The 21066-nt window shown below is 37.6% G+C and overlaps 2 protein-coding genes across 8 annotated transcripts in view; one reads left to right on the forward strand and one right to left on the reverse strand.

Annotated features, from left to right (window-relative positions):
• Window positions 1–14613, reverse strand: part of PHKB (phosphorylase kinase, beta) — a 90986-nt gene extending 76373 nt beyond the window's left edge. For 5 of the 6 annotated variants that reach the window (XM_010585044.1, XM_010585045.1, XM_010585041.1 and 2 more), the window contains exons 1-4: window positions 14455–14613; window positions 5267–5356; window positions 3030–3168; window positions 102–201 (exon numbers count right to left, since the gene is read on the reverse strand). In XM_010585044.1, the coding sequence (XP_010583346.1) occupies window positions 102–201; window positions 3030–3168; window positions 5267–5356; window positions 14455–14542 (417 nt within the window). In that variant the 5' untranslated portion in view covers window positions 14543–14613. Of the gene's footprint in view, window positions 1–101; window positions 202–3029; window positions 3169–5266; window positions 5357–11647; window positions 11761–14454 lie in introns of all 6 variants that reach the window. The other variant, XM_010585043.1, reaches the window with a different exon arrangement.
• A 173-nt stretch (window positions 14614–14786) lies between these two features.
• The window catches only part of ITFG1 (integrin alpha FG-GAP repeat containing 1), a 92856-nt gene continuing 86576 nt past the window's right edge, over window positions 14787–21066 (forward strand). For both annotated transcript variants that reach the window (XR_775483.1, XM_010585048.1), the window contains exons 1-3: window positions 14787–14986; window positions 18531–18603; window positions 20050–20195. Coding sequence is in view for 1 of the 2 variants with exons in the window: in XM_010585048.1 (XP_010583350.1) it covers window positions 14812–14986; window positions 18531–18603; window positions 20050–20195 (394 nt within the window). In the remaining variant the exon portion in view is untranslated. The remainder of the gene's footprint in view (window positions 14987–18530; window positions 18604–20049; window positions 20196–21066) is intronic.

Consider the following 21066-nt stretch of genomic DNA (forward strand, 5'->3'; position numbering starts at 1 on the left):
TTCCCCTTTTGAATTTTATCTATGTTTAGAAGTTAGTTTTCACAGTTTAATTAATCCCTTAGAATTAAGTGAGTGCTTGTGTCCACACTACAGTGTTTTACCTTATCGGCCTGGCGCATATAGCAGTAGAGAATTCCCCTCATACACTTTATAGCAGAATGCTCCAGTTCATGAGTCCTTCCCTTGTCATCATCAATACGCCTGCGTAAGAGAGATAACTCATAAAACAAAGTGGAAATGCATCAGGGGGAGAAAAAGAAAAAGACACATTAGCGCTTTGGAGTATTAAGTATTTAACTAACATTGTTTTATAGTGGTACCCATGCTCATATCAACATATTTATAGCCCTGCCCATCCTTCCTTAATTAAAAAGAAAGAAAAAGTTTTCTAGTTTATATTGCAACTTACACAAACATTCCTATTTCAAAATTAAAAAAAAAAATAATAATCCTTCCTGATATTATAACATTGCAAGCCACTGTTCTATGTTCCTTGGCAGATCCAAAACACAGACAATTTCTCTTTAACTCTAAAAAATATCTGCCATTCATAATCAAGGTCACTTTCCTGATGATGTTGATAAACTACAGCTGTGCATACAAGAGTCTGAAAGTTCACTACTCTGAAAGTCCAGAAATGTGTTTCAAGATACCTTGTTATTTTTATACCTGAAATCAAACAATACTCACAATTACTATATTACTAAACATATATTAAAAACAATGCCAAATCCTAAGTTATTTTATCTCTAAGAAATGTATAGTGTGTAAACAACCTTGATCATTGCATTCATGTGTTCTGTCTTTTCCAGTTCCCAATTTTTGATTGAGCCTTTCAGGGTGAAAATAATATTTTCTTACGTATTCGTAACTTAGAACAACATGTCTCTGATACAAATACGCAAAACAGCACAATATGCTCAATGCTATTTCTCAGTCCACTTTATAGCTGTTACTAATTTGAATACAGGTAAGTGGATGATAACTACACTGCAAATTAAGCATATCCTTTTCTACCACACTTACCATGTTAGTAGTTTATGCTGAGGTTCTGCTACCTGCACTGAAACTCAGGAATGTAGTGATAACTTCTAAAAGCATACATGTCCAGAAGTCATGCTATTTAAATAATAATCTTATATCTAAGAAATATACTTGCTTTCAATTACAAAGTTGAAAAAAGGGGGGGAAAAGCAACCCAAGGAATAAAACCAGATAATGCACAATTAATAGGTTAAGAATTTAGTATTTATTCCCAACTTTACCATAAATCCAAAGAGCAATAAGAAGCACATGTAAAAGCCCTGAAGTTTTCATGTTACAACATTTCTCTTCTATTCATAAGAGTAGTGTTTGTTTTCTTAACATGCTCTCAAGAAATTCAGCTTTTATAAAAGTGAACAGCAGCACTGGCATGAGTCAAGCACAGTAATCTGCATGTAGTAGATAACACAACCTTCCACATGAGTCTTGTATCTTGGCTCATTTCAGATTTTTGCCGTTCACTTAATTTCAGTCATCAACCTTTGCCCATCAAAGAAAATTCGGTGCACAGCACCTGAAGTTCAGGGCCCTGTTCTGAGCATAATTGGACGTAACACAAACTATTTATCTTGCCACTTTGCCCTTCCTTCAACCTGCATCAAATTTCACATATCATCTTCTATGATTCTACATAGTGGAAATTAAAGACTGAATAACTCAGGCAACATCATGCCATGCTCTCTTCTATGAGTTGCTGAAAATTCAAAGCAATCACCCCTGCCCCTTTCATTCGTCCTTCTAAATTTTTTTTGTTGTTTTCAAATGCTTTTATGTCACCAACAGAAAGAGGAATTAAAAGAAAAATGCAAAGATTTCAATATAAGAAATGAAAGTAATCATTACACATTCTGAATGTTAATTTCCTTAAAATTTTTGCTAGTCTCAAAATTTTGAAACCCATTAGATCTCAGGCACGGCATCTCCAGAAGTAAAGGCAAATCTCTGTATGTCTTCTCTTTCAAAAAGCATCATTTTTTAACAACACTTCCTAGAAGACAACTTTAATAACTGTTTCTTCAGATTGGTGTCAGGGGTATAGAATCTAAAGCAATAAATGGAGACAGAAAAGAAACTCAAAACTTTTTATCTGCTAAGTAGATCATCTTTACTTCAACAGTAGCTCCTCATATTATTTCTGGTCCTTCTTCTGTACAGTATACTAGAATTTTGTCCAAGATTGTGATCACTACCCCAATACAAGAAGTTGATTACTAAAGAGAGTAAATTATTCAATATCTGCACACCATCTTCTTTCTTAAAAACACCACATTTCAGTTATCATCACCTCCGTGTTTTCCTGGGTGGCTGGGGTAGCAAGGTTGGAAACAAGGAATACTAAATCTCAGAAAGCAATTTCCATAATTATTTGACGTAAAGGAGAGGGAATTATGAATTAATTATTATGGGATGTAACTCTCCCATAGTTCTTAAGGTCATATACACCATGCAAATTCCTAGCCTACTTCTCTAATGAGTCAACCGGGGAAACGGACAAAACAGAAAGTAAGAAGAGCTAACAACTGAGATGGCCCAGCCTTTGTACCTAGCAAGGAAGATAGTCACGACTACTTCCCAAGTACACATTTCTCAGCATTCAAGGATTCAGTCTCCTGCAAGTACCCGGATTGTTACTACCTGCAGCAACCCTGCTTCTGCTCTGCACTCTCCTACTACATTTAAAATGAGCAGTATTGCATGAGTAGTTTGCCACAATAACCTTTTTTCTTATAGCATGCATCAATTCCTCTGTTTCAGAATATGGGTACCAATTAAATTATATGAAAACATGCTTACTTACCAAATTAGAGTGACATTTTTTAACCTAATAGCTACATAAGTATTTTATTGATATTTGGAAACATGTACTATCCCTATGGATTTACAAAACTATTTTTGATAAAGCTTCATCTTTTAAAACATTCCTGGGGAACTCCATAACAGAAAGAATGTAACATGGCAGAGACCTGAGTTTAGAAGTTAGTCACCTGTAAGCAAGGGCTAGTGCCCAGGCACATGCAGCACAGTAAAGACTGTCGTGTACTTTTGCCTTTCGGTTATCGCCATATGTCTTTGTAGGAAACAGACCTGTGGTTGGGCTTTGATGAAGCAGCAATGTTGACTTAACTGGAAAAAGGAAAAAAGAAGAAGTGGTATTAACAACACTTATGTTTCTTCCAGTTTCTACACAGATTTTCAGGAATAAATCAAGATGTGAACAACCTGTTAGAGCAAGCACAACATAAAACAGAAGAGAAAGAAAGGTAAGGAGAAAGACACATGCAAAGAATTTTGTTACCTTGTTTTTACAGTCAAATTAGACCTTTTTACAAAAACTCAGTATTCAAAACTATTTATATGGCTCTGTTCTAGTACAGCCCACTCAGTACAGAATATCTACAATGCAACCCAGTAATTTCCCTATTATGAAAAAAAAAAAGGGGGGGAAGGGGGCCTACGGTATGTCAACCGCCCCCCCCCCCCCAATTTAAATAGTTAAACTCTGCAGAACTCTAAATTCATAAAAATTAATTTTTTAACTTAGGCCAGATGATTGTATCAATATTTTTAAATGAGAAAGGACGACTACAACTATTTAACTCAGTACCTTGACATAAAAATAGAAAAGACAGGAATTTTCAAGTTGTCAAAACTGAATTAGAAAAAATACTAAATATTACTTTCATTCACTTTGTACTTTAATACTTTGCACTTTCTGAATTTTTTTCCTAAAATTGTATCATAACCAGTGTGCTACAAGATACAAGATTGAAACTGGGCTTAATGTCCTTCAACATGACCTTTCTAACAATAACCTGTTCATTATAAGACAAGAAAGCAGGTTTTTTTCCATAATGTTATCAAGCATCAATTTAAAAAAGCCTCTTTACCGGGGCTTATGGCTTTTTGCATTATATTCTTCAGTGACTTAGTATCTTATAACAAGAACTTTGATAAAATGTTACCTGAAAAAGTCAATATAGACTATTCTAAAATGAAGTATAAATTCAGTAGTAAATTTTTACTGAGGCAGCAGACTGCTTGCAACATAAGTGCCTAACAGATAAAGAGCAAGCACCACCACAGATTTGCTGCTGCCAAGCATTAAAAGTAAATAGAACAGTGATCTCCTCTGTAAGAAAGATAAAAGCAATGCATCTACAAACAGCAACACATCTATGGATAGACCAGGCACAACTCACAGATTTCACTTCAAAAAGCGATTTGAAGGGAGTCTCATCCCACATTTTTAGAATGATGGAAAAATTGTTCACTATTTTACACTGTTGCCTGACTAAAACTTAAATTTTAAACAGTCAATTGCACAGCCATTAAAAAAACTGATTTTAGAATACAGGCAGGACTTTATTATAACACAACCCCTCCAACCCCCAAAACAATCAAAATAAACCATTGCTTCTTTAACATGTATGGTTTTGACTTAAAATGATCACATAATGAAAAGAAAAACACTCAAGTTGGCTTAAAATAAGTTAGCTAACAGATAAAATTTCAGCACAAAAATACATTAGGGGACCATTAATAACAAAAATTAACTTCTCACTGATTACCTGACAAACTGTTTTTTAAGCACTAAAAGAAAGCTTTTTTCCATTTAAATGTTTCCTCAGCTGTATCTGGCTAATGCCACAATACTAAGCTACCACTTTATCCAAAATAATTCTAAATTCAGTCTTAACAGCTGGACTGCATTTCCAACATAGATTTTCATTTTCAGCAAGAAGTGTAATTCAGCCCTCCAGTTTTTGTGCCTTTCAAACTCCCAGGAGAAATTTCAGAAACTATCCTCAAGTAGGAATACATGTAAATATCAATTCTAATTCATATCTGGGTTAGTTCAAGCATCAAAACCTGTCAGCAGATTATGTTTAACCCTCCCCACCCAAGACCATCAGGTGCAACTTAGAACCTATTCTACCATTTGACAAATGCAGATGATAATTTTGAACACTATTTACAGGTCACAATTCTTCAAGCAATGTATGAAATATCCAAATACATGCATTATATTATCAGAGGAATCTTATGAGGAATTGTAATGACAGAACCCTTTATCTTTCAGAAAATAAAAATCCTTATTAAAGACTGCAGATATTATTTTAAGACAAAGCCAATTACTGTCATAACCATAACTGTATATATTTTAGTAAGTTACACTGAAAATCTTCCGTGGTAGGAACAATTATTAAAATTATTAACTTACCAATTCTGTAATAATGATCTAATTTATCCCACAGACTTTCCCCCTCTGGTTTTGGAAGGTTAATACTTTTAAGTGGCTCATAAATTGAACCTAAAAAAAAAAAAAAAAGGGGGGCGGGGGGCCCAAGATCAGAATTAGTTTCATAATTCTAGTTTTCCTAAAAATTACTGCGATATGATTTTTTCATGTTTGTTATACAAAAGCACAATTTATCGAATTTCAATTCAAACAACAAAAATTGTAATTTCTAAAATCTCAGAGAACAGATTTCTCTACACATTTTTTCTGCAGTACCTGTCCACACAAACAAGACCTCCATCTGGATCTCCAATGCCTTGCAGATATTCAGCTCCAGCAAATGCTACGTAAATGTATAGTTTAATTATTGAAGACAGTCTATTAAATGTTAAGAATTTTCTAAGAACCTTTTCTTATAAATTAAGTATGCTATAGACAGAATTCCTAAAGATATGTAGAAAAACAGAAGGAAGAGGGACAAAAGTAGCCCAAATTTAACAATTACTTCCCTACCTGCCTTCTTTAAATGGTGAACATGTACAACACTATTAATGTTTTACCTATCCTAACTCCGCTTTCACCCACTACCACAAAAAGCCTAGCTGATTTCATTTCTTGAATCAAAAAAAGGCTTAGCTTGGTCTCACATACTACCAAAGCTTAAACAACCTATCCAACAGATAAAGCCCCCAAATTACCTATATTCCAGAGAAATACAATGCTCTCAAGTCCACATCTTTCCTTCTCAGTGTCCCACATATTGACTGCCTCCCTATTTGCACCAGAAAAGTCCGTTTTCCTGACAGCTGAAATGAGCTACCTATCAGAAAGACATGATTTCTTAAAAATTACTGGGGTAAACCATTTCCAACTTCTGATTTAAGAGTAACATACTGCTCTCCCTCTATAAATCACTTTGGCTTTATTCAGTGTTCTGGATGGGAAGATCTCCCACAGAGCCATTTGATAACAGGAAGAATGAGATTTTCCCCTTTCCGGACTGCATGCTGTCCTTCTGAAAAGCTCAGAAAAATGAATTGCCAGGGAAGCCCTGCCAGCCAAGCAGTTCTGGCAGGATGCACAGGATGCAGCAGAGTGCTCCTACTGAAGTTGCCTCTTTCGCGCTCCCAGCACACGTCCAAGCATTAGACAGGAGATTGTCCGTATACAGGACTCTCATCCAAATGAAATGAATGTATGTGGAGCAGTGACAGGAGCGTTACTAATCAAGCCCTTCGGTGGGGAGATTGGAAAATGTTCCTCAAGAACAAAAACCTCTGCCCCCAAATTAGTATTACTTTTGGTTTGCAAGCATAGTAGTTAAAAAAAATCCACCCTTCCTTCAGCAGACTCCTGTAGGTCTGTTGTACATGGATTCTCAGGTGACGTTTACCAATACATCTGAGCTTCCCCTACAGCCTTACCTTTCCTCATTAGGAGAGGTTAAGTTACAAAGAACACATGCATGTGGAGAAAGGGCCTGAGAGGGAAGGACAGAGAGCCCAATTTGAGTTCCCTAACAAAACAAAGCTAAAAGAAATGAAGTTGTTCTCTAATGGAAAAGAAAAACTTGTAATATATCACACCTTTTGTATCTTCTGTTTAAAAAAAATCAACATTCTGAACCAATTTAAATCAATTTTTCAAAGCAATTTTATTTTTCTACTTCTTTTTGCCTAGGAATTCCTGTCCATGAGAAGATTCGTAATTTATAGTTATACTATTAATTCAGTTATCTTGCAAAAGCACACAATCCAGTGAACTGCAGTAATTGTAATTTTATAAGGTGATTCAGTGAAAGTAGGACAGAATATGCGTAAGATAAAATCTTCAGTAAGTCACTTATTGCATAAAAAGTAGCAAATTTATGAGAAATATTCACTTACTAGATTTTCAAAGGCAAAATAAAGAGTCTTACTCTTAGATTTGTTAACTGTATAACACATACATAGTACACTGTCCTTTGTGTGTGAAATAGGTTCAGAATGTCTATTTCTTGCAGACTGATAACCCCAGTACTGCACCATGAAAAAGTTAAGTATTCACAGGCACACACACTTACACACACAAGTTTCTAAAATAAAATTGTTCTAATTTACATACTTACCAGACAATCTGTGACCCTCTGTGGCCAACAGAGAAACAAAATAAAGTTATCATGAACAAAAAGAATATTCTTCTATTTCAGAGCATTCAAAGATTTCAACTTTGTGCAGAAAGACAACTGAACAAAGAGCATGAAAATGTCAAAGCACCACCATCTACAAATTATATTCTTTTAGATGTTTGAAACTACTAGCAGAAATAAATTAAAACAGCCAGAGTAGACTGTTGATGAAACAAAAAGGTGGTATGAATTCAAAGTTCAAGAAAATTGACAAAAAGTGAAGTTTTATGGCTTGAAAGTATTCCTTAAAATTACTCCTACTACAAGTAGGAGAATTTGTTTAAAGGAACAATCAAAACCAAAGTTTTCCACGCACTCTTCATTAATTCCTCCTTAGCATCTATATAGTTTATGTTTTGCTTGGGTGTCTACAGCGTTGTGCTGGACAAATCCTGTGGTAAATTATGTTTCATTAGTATCACAATCTAATCAAAAGCAAGAAACAGATAGGAAAAACATGGAGCTAGCTTCTCCTTCCATGCGGTTTTGTAGTGAGACCATAACCCAGTGGCAGCTATTTTCAGGATCGCTAAAAAAAGCCCATCTATACTCTATTCCAAAATCTGTTTAACAGTTCATTTCAGCAAGACAAAAACCTGCTATAGGAAGCTATTTTCAATTACAAATTTAAAACAGGTTTTCAGACTGAAAAAAATGACAGCAGCAAGACTGCAACACTTAAAGATAAAAGAATGACATATGCAAATAGTACTCTTGAATCCTCAGTTTGTATGTTAGCATTCAGAAGAAACAGAATGAGGACATTAATTCCAAATACTATTTTTCATAAATATCTCATTTCATTATAACCATACAGTGTGAGTTTTACTTTAGGTAAATAAGTAGATATGCTAGGAAGGAATTTTAAAAAATGTTTTGTTGATTTAATATTTCTTCAGCTGTAGATCATTGTAATAACCCCACCCAAAATTTAAATAGGGTATGTGGTAGTTCAGATTCTCTTCCGCAAAGAATGAAGCATGCCCATTATTTCCTTACATCAGAAGTGGATTGCTGCAAGTCAGTAACTACTTCAAAATCACTAAAAACCCACACAGATAGGAAATCAAACTGTTATTTCATGCATTAATATATTTAACGTCTGATAAAGAACACTCAAAATCTTTATCCCAAGTCCAATTAAATCCCTGTTTCTTTTCAGATAATTGCACTGACTAAATACAATATATCCATATCTTGAATGAAAATTAATCCCCTTTCATTTCCTACCACTTACAGGTTCCAGGGTAATATGATTTCACCATTCTTCAAGTTGAAGAATTATTAAAAAGGACAGTAATTTCCTTTCAAAGTATTAGAAAACAGGAAGAAATTTGAAACAGCCCAATAACTGGTAACAGAGACATCAATTACTAGTGTAGAACTGAAGTAATAAACAAGATATTTCTGACTTAGCTAAGACATGGAAATTATAAGAAAACATTATCCAGCAGATGATACACAAATGTACAACAATTCCAGGAAAAACTTGCAATTCAATTTCTAAGCAGAATACAAAACTGAAGGAAATTAAGGGAAGTTCTCCGAGGTAAGCTATTAGCAGTGTAAGTATTTACGTATAGACAACCTCTGGAGGCTGGGGATATTATGTCACCGTGATGTTAAAGTACTTTCCCATCCACTTCATTTTTATTCCAGTTATACTTGAGATAAGCATTAATTGCTCTTCAGGGAAGAGCTATAAACTGCCTAGATGTTTAGATTTAAAAGCTATGGCTGACATTTTGAAACCCTGCTCCCAAATTCGTATATACAGAAGCTTTGAACACCCACACATCCTTGAAGATGGCAGCAATTGCAGATATTGAAGAAAAATAGGCATCAGAATTGAATTCTGGGCCTAGTCTATGGATAAAGATTTGCATATTTCAACAAAGACTGATTATTCAAATTTTTAAAGTACAGAATTTAAAAAAAAACAACCAACCAAACACATACCTCCCCAAAGTTTAATCACAAGCGAATGGAAACAACATGGCAAGAATTTTATTTCCAGCATTTCACATTGCCAGAAGAACAAAAGAAAATGTTTACTTGCAAAGTTAAATCAGCACAGACCAAACAAAACAAATCTGAGAACACCAGATTTCTTTCTAGATCTGATAAGAATAAAAACTGACCACAGTCCTTTATTGCAACGCTAGTTCTGGGTGTATTCCAACACTTGAGACATGAATAAGGTCTAGATCTCAGGTCACAGTAACTTTCGTTACCCAGTATTAGTATGGGCGATAACATCTTCACATTACAGAAGACATTGGGACCAAAGAGGATTTTATTTCTTCACACAGCAAAGTTTGAGACATGATATCATATGAACAAATCATATCCTCCCAACATCACATTTCCTTTCCCTCGAGACTTCTGCAATCTCTCCTGAGCTCACTTAACACGGTACTGGACAGAAACACTGTTGGATACCATACAGTTTATTCTAATAGTTGTCTGCCATGAAATACATCTGCTTTTAAGTCCAAACCCATGTAGTTGAGCAAGATGATATAAGAAAATAATTTTCTGAAGCACTTCCACTAGAAAGAAAAGTCACTTCTCACATATGTAAATATCTGAACTCTGATTCCATGAACTTCACATGTACCAACTATGCTGTTGCTGGTGGGGATTTTTAATCACTACATACAGGAGGAAACTATGACTCATAGCTGACCCTGCTTTGAGCGAGAGGCTGGAGTAGATGACCTCCTAACATCCCTTCCAAACTGAACTGTTCTACAATTTAATGAAAATGTGGTAAGGAAACCCCAGGTGAGGGGCTGGGGGAGGAAGAACAAAAAGGTATTATGGTATTCCTGTATGTGAATAAACATTAGGAGTAAACACGAGGTACAAAGTGTTACCTAGGTTGAGTGATGATAACACCACAGGTAAAAATAAGTAAAATCTTGTAATAGTTTCATTTAAATAGTTTTAAAGCAAGAAAATTTTTCAACTATTGTCTATCAAGACAAATCATGTGTTAGACTGGACATATAATTCAATTAGAATTACATGGAAAAAGAAAAATATGTACCAATTTATTTTGTGCTTTCTCTATTTCCTAATCAGCTGAAGTGACTTCTCTCTGCAGTATATTATACTTAACAGAAATTACTGATTTCAGGATTTACAGTAACTAACAACACAGAGAAGTTACTGAACACTAGAAATAAAACATTGACCGTCATGCCAGTACACAGGATCTTCAGAGAACCAACATACACCAAAATGCCAAAGTCTGCCACACCAGCCTTGGAAATGCTACAAGCAAGGCAGAAATAATTCAGGATATTCAAGGCAGTCATTGCCATTTCTGAGAACTCAAAACAACAGCTCTTAAAACTACTAGAAACGTTTATTTTGCACCATAACTAAAGAAACATCAAGTATCAATGTAATAACTAGGAACAAGTATTTTTTTTATTACCATGTCAACACTTCACATGTCCTTTGACATTAACAGAGGCAAACCAGAAATGCCACAGGCAAGGCAGGGTAGTTCAAGTGACTCAGTTGTGGCAAGAGGCAGCTGAAATCCCCTTACCTGGTTACTATCACTAGCGCTTGTACTGCTTCTGTGTTTCAACACAGACTAAACAAGACTCCTATACAGTTTTACCCAGATCAGCTACCTTCACATATGGACACATTTGTTCCAATCAAACTCTTTTCAAAATATATTGAGCTAAATCAGTAACAGCCTTGACAACTTCATATACTCTAGCTCCTGTTGTACCTAAAGAGAAGCTGTGCCAAGGGGCTTTATTTTGCTTCCACTTAATTTCCAAAAGTCAAGCTTTAGAACAATGACTGACTTACTGGAAATTTTTACTTCTTTTCTCTAAACCAGTCATGTTGGATTTTTTTAGGAGTTAATCCTAAACACCATACTTAGTGCACCTTTCACATGACCGTCATCTTATAAGAGAAATTTCAGTTCAGAGATTGTCACACTGAAAGATACCTAGAAGAACACAAAACACAAACAAAATAGAAAGATCTGAACAGTAGATTTCAATCCAAGTAGATTCCAATTTTCACAAATTTTCACTGAAAGAGCTCAAATATTTAAGTTCTACTGTACAGTGCTAAAAAACTGCTAGCATAAACACAAAACACATTTTTTTGTTGAGTTAAATAGCCACAAACAAAAACAAAACACAGAACTGCACACTTACCAAATTTTAAAAAACCATGCGCAGAGGAGGTTCTGTCATCATCCAAATTGGCCATTTCAAATTGGTGCAGCTAATCACAAACGTCTCAGGCTAAGCTATAGTAATTTTCAAAACTGTTTAGTAAATGTTAAAGGCAACCAGCATTAAATTAAGTGAAAGCAATGTTAGTGGAGTTATTAGCATGACAGAGTGCACAGCACAAAGGGTAGTAAAGTTTCATTACATTCTATGTTTCCCTCTTCTAGCCTAAACATTGGTTTTATTTTGCTTTTACTTCCGTAAAACTTATCTGAATAAAATGACAGTCTACACAAAGTCCCTTTTGGAGATTAGACAGTAGCTTTGATATTCAATAGGAAATTTGCTACTAACATCAAAAGGTGCTGAATAAAATCTATTTGATATATTTAAAGATTAAATAAAAATACTGTTTTAACTAGTGCATATAAAAGCATTAAGTAATAGTAAGCACGGGGAGCTAAAATTCTGCTTATGCATAGTGCTGCTTTTATCCCATGTGGAATTTACACTAGGATGTTACTTGCAGTCGTATATATTGCTTATGGTACTGAATATCTCAGTAATTTGAAGTAGAACATCTTCCAGTTTGCAATGTAAAATAAGAAAATACTGTTTGTAACTATGATGACAAGTTTTTCCAAATCTTTCAAGAAGTTTATGTTTTTTAAAGTAACCAAAATTTCAGTGGTTGCGGACTGGCCAACTACAGAGTATCTTTATAATCTGCTCCTAACTGTTAATTATCACAGTTGCAGTGAATGAAACAGTATTTCATAGCTCAAGGAAGGGAACGAAAAAATTCTCAATAAAATTTGGGTTTACTAGCAATAAAAGTAATTCATAATTTAATATACATAAACATGAAGATATGGATTACCGCCAACAGGATAGGGTCTTAAATGATACTTTGCTGTCAGCTATAAAACATGAATCACATGTGCATTTCATGCTAGTTAACATGGGGTATAGACACATGTGTCATGCACATTTCATGCACATGTGTCTATACCCCATGTTGACTATATCTTACTCCAGGCATCATACTGAAAAAAAACCCTAAACCAACAGTACTGTTTGTAAGCTGGGAGTCTCAAGCATGGACCTCAGCCAATTCAGAACAGTACGGGGGAGTTTCAGCCACTTTCAATGACTATACCAACCATGTCTCTGAGAGTGCCAGAAAGGAAGTATAAAAGCTCTGAAATTATACAAATTTCAACATACTTATAAAGATGCAGGAATAAATTCGAGAAACAAGAACATGATTTTCATTTTTAGATAAAAATGTTCCCTGAAAGATTATATATAAAATTTGATTTTTAAATCAACTCTTTTACCAGAAAAGCATTTCAACTAAAATAATCTTTATTTCTTGAGTAAATAAATTTCTTCAGTTACTATAAAAATGACAAAATCTCTATGAACAGGAAAAGAAGGAAGTGAACTACAATAATAATCTGTCATTGTCACAGAAGACACTTCCTTATACATTTAACAAAAAAGTAGAAGGCAGTTAAGAAAAACTGAAGCATTTAACATCATCCAAATGCCTTCTGCAGCCACAGGGCCTGAACCTGCATGGGAATCCCAAAGTTAGCATGCTGCCTTGTGACTCAGGATTCACATACTCCAAACATGCATGTTCCAGACTTTATTTTGTAGAGCTCTACGGCTACATTTGTAAATCAATTTCAGATAATAGTACCATGTAATCATGCTTGGCCACAAAGTAACAACTCATTTACAGGACAGTCTTAATCGTGGTATTTTGCACATTAATACTACACATAAGTAGAATTTTTAAAGCCGTATGAATCAGACCAGTCTTTAATCAATCGTCTTTATGAGAGCCCTCATAAAGCCCCGTTTCCTTTTCACACTGTCTGATTAGTCATTACCACAACAGAACCAATCAAATACACAAATAAGGAAATAACAATTGAGTTTTACAAGCACCTATGACATACAAATAAACACCACAGGGATCATCTGGAAAACTGTTTCCATTAGAATATTAACAATTATGAGCCCTAAACCTGTATTTAATTTAAAAAAAAATAAATTAAAGAATCCGGGTTTTTGTACTTTGGAAATTCAAGCCAACTCGGTAAACATGACCCTTTCATTTAGGCCAGAACGTAGCTGCCACGCAGTCCAAGTTCAGAACAAGAAATTCTCAAGTTAAAAAAAAGTTTAATCTTTATCCAAGGGAAACCTGGCAAAAGCAGGTACTTTTGTCTAAGCGCCTGCAATTTTAAAATACTTCATCTGCCCGGCCCCTTTATGAAACTGCATGCAGCACTACCGCCACAAGCAGCTACCCTTTCAACCATGCTACCAAAGGACACCTGTAAATCACCTGAAGCCCTGCCTCGCCGCGGACACCCACCCCTGCCCCAGCACCCCACTAGGGTCCCGCACCGGCAGCAAACCAGGCCGCCCTTTGCAGCCTCCGTGCGGGGATTACGGCTGCACCCGCCGCGGGGCGGTACGCGGGCAGCGGGAAGAGCCCGCCCAGCCCGCGCGGAGGGACCGTTGGGGAGTGCCTGCGCGCGCCGGGTACGGGGCCGCAGCGCGCCCGGCCGTGAGTGACACGCCAAGCTGGGGGAGGGGAGGGGGGCGAAAAAAACAGGCACAGGGACGACGTCGGCCAAGAGCTCGGGGAGGGTGGCGGGGCAAAGGGAAGGAGAGGAGAGCGGGAACGGGGCCGTTAGTGAAGAGGGGAGCAGGCGCTGGCGAGGAGGGGGAGCCCCGGAGCTCCTCTCGGGCAAGCCAAGGGGTCAGACCTGAACGTTTAGAGCGAGCCCGCAGCTCCAGCATCTTCCAGCTGACATCAGCCATATGGGCCCCCGCAGGGGCCGCCGCCGCCGCCATGCCGGCGAGGAGCCGCCGCTGCCGTCACCCCGCTCTGGCCAGGACAGCCGCTCGCGCCTCACGGGCACCTGCCTCAGTAAGCGAGCCGGGCGGCGATCTCCGCCTGGTTACCCGCGCCAGCCGTAAAGAGACTTGCGCAGGCCGTCGCGCCGCTGTCGCAAAGCCTCCGGGTCAGTCCCGGAAGCGAGCCGGCAGTTGCGCCGGGCACACCCCTGCGCTGCCGTAAGTGATGCGGGCGGGGGCGGGGAGCTGGGCCGCGGCGCTGCAGGATGGGGGGCTGCGGCCGCTGGCTTGGGCTGTGCCTGCTGCTGGCCCTGGTTGGGCCCGGCGGGGCCCTGCAGAACGTCACCACCCAGCTCTTTGGGGCGGAGGCCTACGGGACCCTAGCGGCCTTCGGCGACTTCAACTCGGACAAGCAGACGGATCTGTTTGTGCTGCGAGGCGGTGAGCGTTCCGGGGGCGGGAGCGGGGCCGGGGCCGGGGCCGTCGTTCCCGGCGTCGGTCCGGAGGAGGGCGGGAGCGCAGCCGAGGAGCGCGGCGGGGGTCCCGGTCGCGTTTGAAGGCTCGCTGGCGGAGCGGGGCAGGCGGGTAGCGGCGGGCGGCCGAGGCATGATGCCTGCGCGGGCGTCCGGGGCGCCGTTCGGCCTCGGCCTCCCTTCCGGCAGCCTTCTCGGGAAGGGGCACCTGCTGCGTGGCCGACAGATGCGTTCTCGGTTCTCGAGGAGTGGGGAAAGGCTTTCCCGGTGGGAGCTGTCCTGCGAGGAGGAGGGAGTTGGGCCCGGTGGTCCTTCGGGCCCCTTCCGGCCCGAGGTAGCCTCGGTGAGCCCCTGGCTAGCCGCTTGTTCCGCGCCTTGGCTTCGGAAGCGTAGCGGGTAGTGCTGGGGTCTGTTTGCCGTAGGGCTGAGGGCGAGCATAGTGAACAACGAAATTGTTCTCTAAGGCTAAAATTGACCTTTGCTTTGCTCCCGAGGTGTTTTCTGTATGGAAAAAGATCTTTGCGACTTGCACCGAAGTATGGCTTCATATAGGGCAAGAAATACCTTAACGTTGAAGTTGTGGTTGTGAAATAATCTAAAGACTTCGTCCCACAGAGTGAATGGTCACAAATTGGGTTTTCACGGCATTTTGGGAAACAGAGATGAACGTTTCATAGTCGTAAAGAGGATAGATTACTCGTTATCCTACCTCAAACATTATGTTAAAGTGGAAGGCTAGATAAATTTGTTCCACGCAGCTGTCATCTGCCAGGAGTTTGCTTAGGCTTCAGATATGGGGGGACCCCAAATCAGAGCTTCTTATCAGTGGTCAGCGTTATTTGCGGATGTTAATCCTGGATTATTTTACTCGCTTGAAGCTATGCATTAAGATAATAAATTTAGTCTCAAATACACCTTTTTTATTCCTTCAATCTCAGAAGTGTTTCTATAAGTAGCTTTGGTAAAGCATGAGTGAATTTCCTATCTAGTTGAGAAATTTAGATGCATGGCTCCTTGAAAATGCTCCACTGGCTCATCTACTGAAAAAAATGCACTGAAAGATTAGATTTAAAGTGAACGTCAGTGATAAGAGATTTAATTTTTACTTGCTTATCTTTCAGCTAAAAGCATATAAAAATGTGAATAGTTAAAAGTTTGCGAAACGAAACTCATGGTTTCTTCTTTGCTTCTGCATAGCGGCATTTGCTATAGTTTTCCAACTTGATATTCTCTGTAAAAATCAGCCTGAAATAACCTACTTGAAAACATTATTTTTCATGATTTAAGTCTTGACAGAAAGTAACTTGAAAAATTTACAGAATACTTTCTAAACAAAAAGCAATAGCCAATTCTAAATAGTAGAATTCTAAGTAGTAGAATAAACGGTAGCCAATTCTAAATAGTGCTGAAGAAGTGAGCATTGGAGATAATACTAGACTTTGAGGAACAGTGATCTGGTAAAGAAGCCCAGTCCTAATAATCCTGACCCTTTGTAAGGAAATGGGGATGATGTCTTGGGCCTTTTACTGGATTTATATTGCTGTTCTGATCTTGAATTACTTAAGCTGAATGAGAGTCATATTCCATATGCTCAGATACATGAAAGAAAAATCAGTTCATACTCAGAGCTTTGTAAGAGAGGGTAAACTGGCTAAACATAAGAGGTAATCTAGATCCAGAAGTATGCTGTTGCAAGAACAATTCAAAATTACCAGTAGGCCCTGGGTTTAGTCAATTTTTGAAACTAAAAATATACAAATAAATGGAATTGTGTATAAACTTACCTGTTTTCTAAGTCTATGCACAAAACAGGGATAAGTGGGGAAGTTCATGCTCTTTGCTTGTTCAACCTACCACCTTCTAGTTGTGTTTGCCTCTTCTAATAGTACAGGGCAGTGAGTGATCATTCCCCTGTTCACCTTCTGTATTTCATTGGGGAATTTTGAAAAATTCTGTGGTATTCTCACTCAGATGTTCAGATTGAACTTACGTAATTGTTGTTTTTATGGAAACTGTTCCCTTTTTTCACACCCTCCTATGTACTTTTTTCCTTCTGTATTTTTGAGATGAGAGGACAAGAACTACAAACAGATCTAGGATGTATGCACTATGGATTGATAAAGTGGCATAATGATTTTGTTTTCTGTTCATCTAATACTTTCCAGTAGTCTGTTCATTTTGACTGTTGATGAGCGCTGAGCTGAAATTTTCATAAATCTATATTTAGTGATCATAAAAAACTCATTCTGAGTAGTATAATTGACTTGGAACCTGGTATGTGTAAAACTACATTTGCTTCTTCATTGTCATCATTACTTTACCACATCGATGATAAAAAGGCAGGTAAAAGTCTATAGTGTGAAATGAGAATTACAAGTTTTAGCAGTCAACCCACAGCTTTATTATCAAAAGCTTTACCAGCCAGCAGGCTTCTCCACCTTGCTGTGTGCCAACTTTTTCAATCATCTGTGAATGTGTAGTGCAACCCAGGCTTTATTAGCTTGCCAGATGGGACTGCGCTGTGCGCCCCTATCCATTTTGAAAGGATTTGTTTTCATTTACTCATTTGTTGGCATCTTCTCCTTGGAAAATACATTTATGGCAGTTATCTTTTTTTCATAGCCAGGAAGCTTGTATTCTGCTATTTCACAGCTGTGAACTTTGCCACAGAATGATGCTCTTGAAATATGTTATGGTAGCTCGAGTTTGGAGCTAGGTAACCTAGTTCTTGCAGTTTGGGATGCTACTGGTGAGTTTATTGGAGAATGCAGAAAACAAACAATAAAGGATGAGTTAAAAAATTGTATTTTTTTTTTCTTTAGCTATGAACTATAATTCTACTTGCAGAACAGTGTGTGTGTTGTGGTTTATTGACTGAAAATACATTTCATCGTTCAGGTTAAATTTTTTTTTCTACCCCAAATTTCAATTATTTGTGCAAAATAAAATATGGACTTTTATTTAGATCTTCCTGAAATAATTAAATGATAGTGGCTTGTATCATTGCCTCTGAATGAGGAAATGCTGCAGGGAACCAGGTTACTTCTGTGAATGTCACTTAAAGTGCTTTTGTCAGCTGACTTGGGAAAGCAGTATCAGATCCTGCTGTGTCAGAGACAGTATTAAAAGAATTTGAGTTAGCTTTGAAGTTTTCATTATTTGTATGGAGCTGATGCCTACTACTTTTCCACATGTAATGTTTCTTAACTCATTATAGGAAGTTTTATTTTAAGTGATGTGATAACAATAGCAGGAAGGTCTAACACTAAGCCCCAAAGAAGATTCTTGATATTAGCATTCCATTGAGATGCAATTAGATTTATGGGTTGTATTGAAGAAGTGCTCCTTTTGCTTCCTTTTGAATGAGGAAGAAGTAAGTGTATGGGAAGTCTTTTGAAGTTTTTGCTACTGTGAGGAATGACTATTTGTGGCATAGCTTTTTAAATGTTGGTTTTGTATATATACCATTTACAATCCTCTTCTGTTACTCATTGTCTTACTTGCTTTTGCAGGAAATGAGTTGATTATCTTTTTGGCTGACCAAAAGGAACCCTACTTTAAGCCCCGTGTTAAGTTACCAATGAAGTAAGTATTGATAGTCAATGGTGAAACAATGTAAGTAGCCATTTTTTTTGAAAGTGCATCTCTGCAGTTAGTGGGAACGTGACTAGAATTGTCTGTGCTGTTGTTTTCTGTTTGGCTGTGTTGTTCAACTTGCCTTTAGAGCTCCAGTTCTTTGACCAGTGTCCTGATTAATTTCCTGATACATTTTTCATTTTATTTGTTTGGATTTTGTGGATCAGATGACAGAATTTGCAGAGATGAGTTTTGTCATGCATATTGTTAACTAACAGGCATGACTTCCCACCACCTTATGGAATTTCTATGCTTTGGGTTTTTTGTCCTCTAATTAGTATTAGAAATGCCCATATCTTGGAATATTTTTGCAGTTGACTTGTTTTTTCAGGGCTTTATTTACTAGTAAAGAAAGCTATCTTTCCATATCATAGGTTAAGTCTTTTTGACAGGTAGTATTAGTCTCTGTCGCAAGACATGTTTTCAGGGAAATTCTTCTAGTTGCTGTAGTTACTAGTGGAATCCTGCCAATATCATCTGCTTTAGAATGAGATATGGAGAATGGTGTTCTGGTATTTCTGTGTAGAGAACTGTTCCTTTCTAAAGTTTAAACGTGGCTTTAAAAAAAAAAGTATCAATTTTTAAAAAATGTAAAACAATGTGTGTTTATGTACATATATATGTATAGTTTTAACCATAATAGTATTACAGGATATGTTATTGCTTATGAATAATGCTTACTAATAGTATTATGTCTATTAAAAGTTAAATTGCTGTTATAGCTCAGCTTCATCTTCTATAGTTCTATATATTTTTATTTTTCCCTATTCCCTCCTATCTTGGAAGGAGGTAATTTGTTTAGTGCATTAGAAATGATCTGCTTTGAATTCTTAACAGAATGATCTATGTGTGTTTGTGTAAAGCAGAGTCTCTGAGTAGGTAACCAAGTAAAAAAAGATAGAACAAACACGTGTAGAGAGGAGTGGTAAGACGTGGCAGAAGATAGGGGGAGATGACATTGTCTTTAAAAAGATCTAGCTATCTGTCTGACTCCTGTTGCTTTATGGTCTTGCTCTTGGAATGCAACCAAAAGATCCTGCTCTCTGAAACACATTTTTGAGGACTGGTTCTACAAAAAATGAAGGGATCTAATGAAGTCTAGCTAACATTACAACAGGATATGGCTGAAGAATGCCTGTTAGCTGAAGTTTAGAGTTAAAAATGTCATCCTTCCTTAGAGGAAGACAGTGTGCAGAATGCTTGATTTGAAGTTACTTTTGCATTAGATAAGGACTTCACAAAAAGACGGATTGCTAAAGGATAGTATTGTATTGGACCAACTAATAACAATAGAGACGAAAAGGCAAGCCTTTGAACACACAAGTATTTCAGTTTTCATGTACACATTTGTACAGTTATTTGCATGTGGGCATTTTTGTTTGTTTTTAATTCTAGATCTCTCAGTGTTACCATAACCAGTGTAGTTCCTGGAGATTATGATGGTGATTCACAAATGGATGTCCTCCTGACTACCCAGGCACAAAATCATGGCAAAGATGAACTTTCAGTGTTTATTTTCTGGGGGCACAACCAAACATTAGGTGAGTTGCTGAGACTGCTTATTAATAAGATTGTTACACTTTTTAATACTTCAAAGTATTGTCAGAAAGTTATAACTCACTACAGCGTAGTGATTGCTTTTGCAACTAAAATAGGGATGAGCAGCTATTCAGCTTCATACCCATATATTTTCTTGCTGTTAAACTGTATGCACTAATTAGTGAAAGAGAACAAAGCTAAAACTCTTGCTTTATTTCATGCAACAGGCATAACCAAACAATATATAGTTTGACAGTAACGTACTAACTGAAGAGCTACTTCTCCTGACTTCCCCATTATTCATGTCAGCTTCACAAAGATTATCTCAAAAGACGTATTTTGAATTTAAAATGCGCAGAGAACCTGGTGTAAAGTTTAGTGCATAAACTTTCAAAATATCATACCTAACCTTACCAACAGTAATATAACACCCTTACTTGTGTTAAACCAAATTCTTAAAAGACAGTGACAGACTAAAGTAGCTTTTGGGAGAGAAGTGTCTAAAGTCTCTGTCACTGGAAGTTTTCAGGAACTTTAGAATTGAGTTTTCAAGAATCTTTTAGCAGTGTTCTAGGTATAGCCGATTCTGTCTTAGGGTAGAGTCATGGACTTTGTGAACTCTTGAAGTCTTTTCTCGTCTCTGTTGACTTTGCTAGGAAAGGGTTTTGGGAAGAGTTTAGGGTTTGAAGAAGGACAGAAAAGCAAAAGAAGATACTCTTTAAGTCCACAAAAACTACTGAAGAATAATTACTATTCCAAACAACTGTGTTATAAAATAGTTACAGGTGAGGCAAGTGATGGCCTTGCTTCTGGCTTTAATCAGAGGTGAAACAAGCAACCTGGGAAAGTGCACTGGATCAAGTATAAAGTGAA

Source organism: Haliaeetus leucocephalus, unplaced genomic scaffold, assembly GCF_000737465.1.
Source record: "Haliaeetus leucocephalus isolate CR32 unplaced genomic scaffold, Haliaeetus_leucocephalus-4.0 Scaffold92, whole genome shotgun sequence".
Taxonomy (NCBI): domain Eukaryota; kingdom Metazoa; phylum Chordata; class Aves; order Accipitriformes; family Accipitridae; genus Haliaeetus; species Haliaeetus leucocephalus.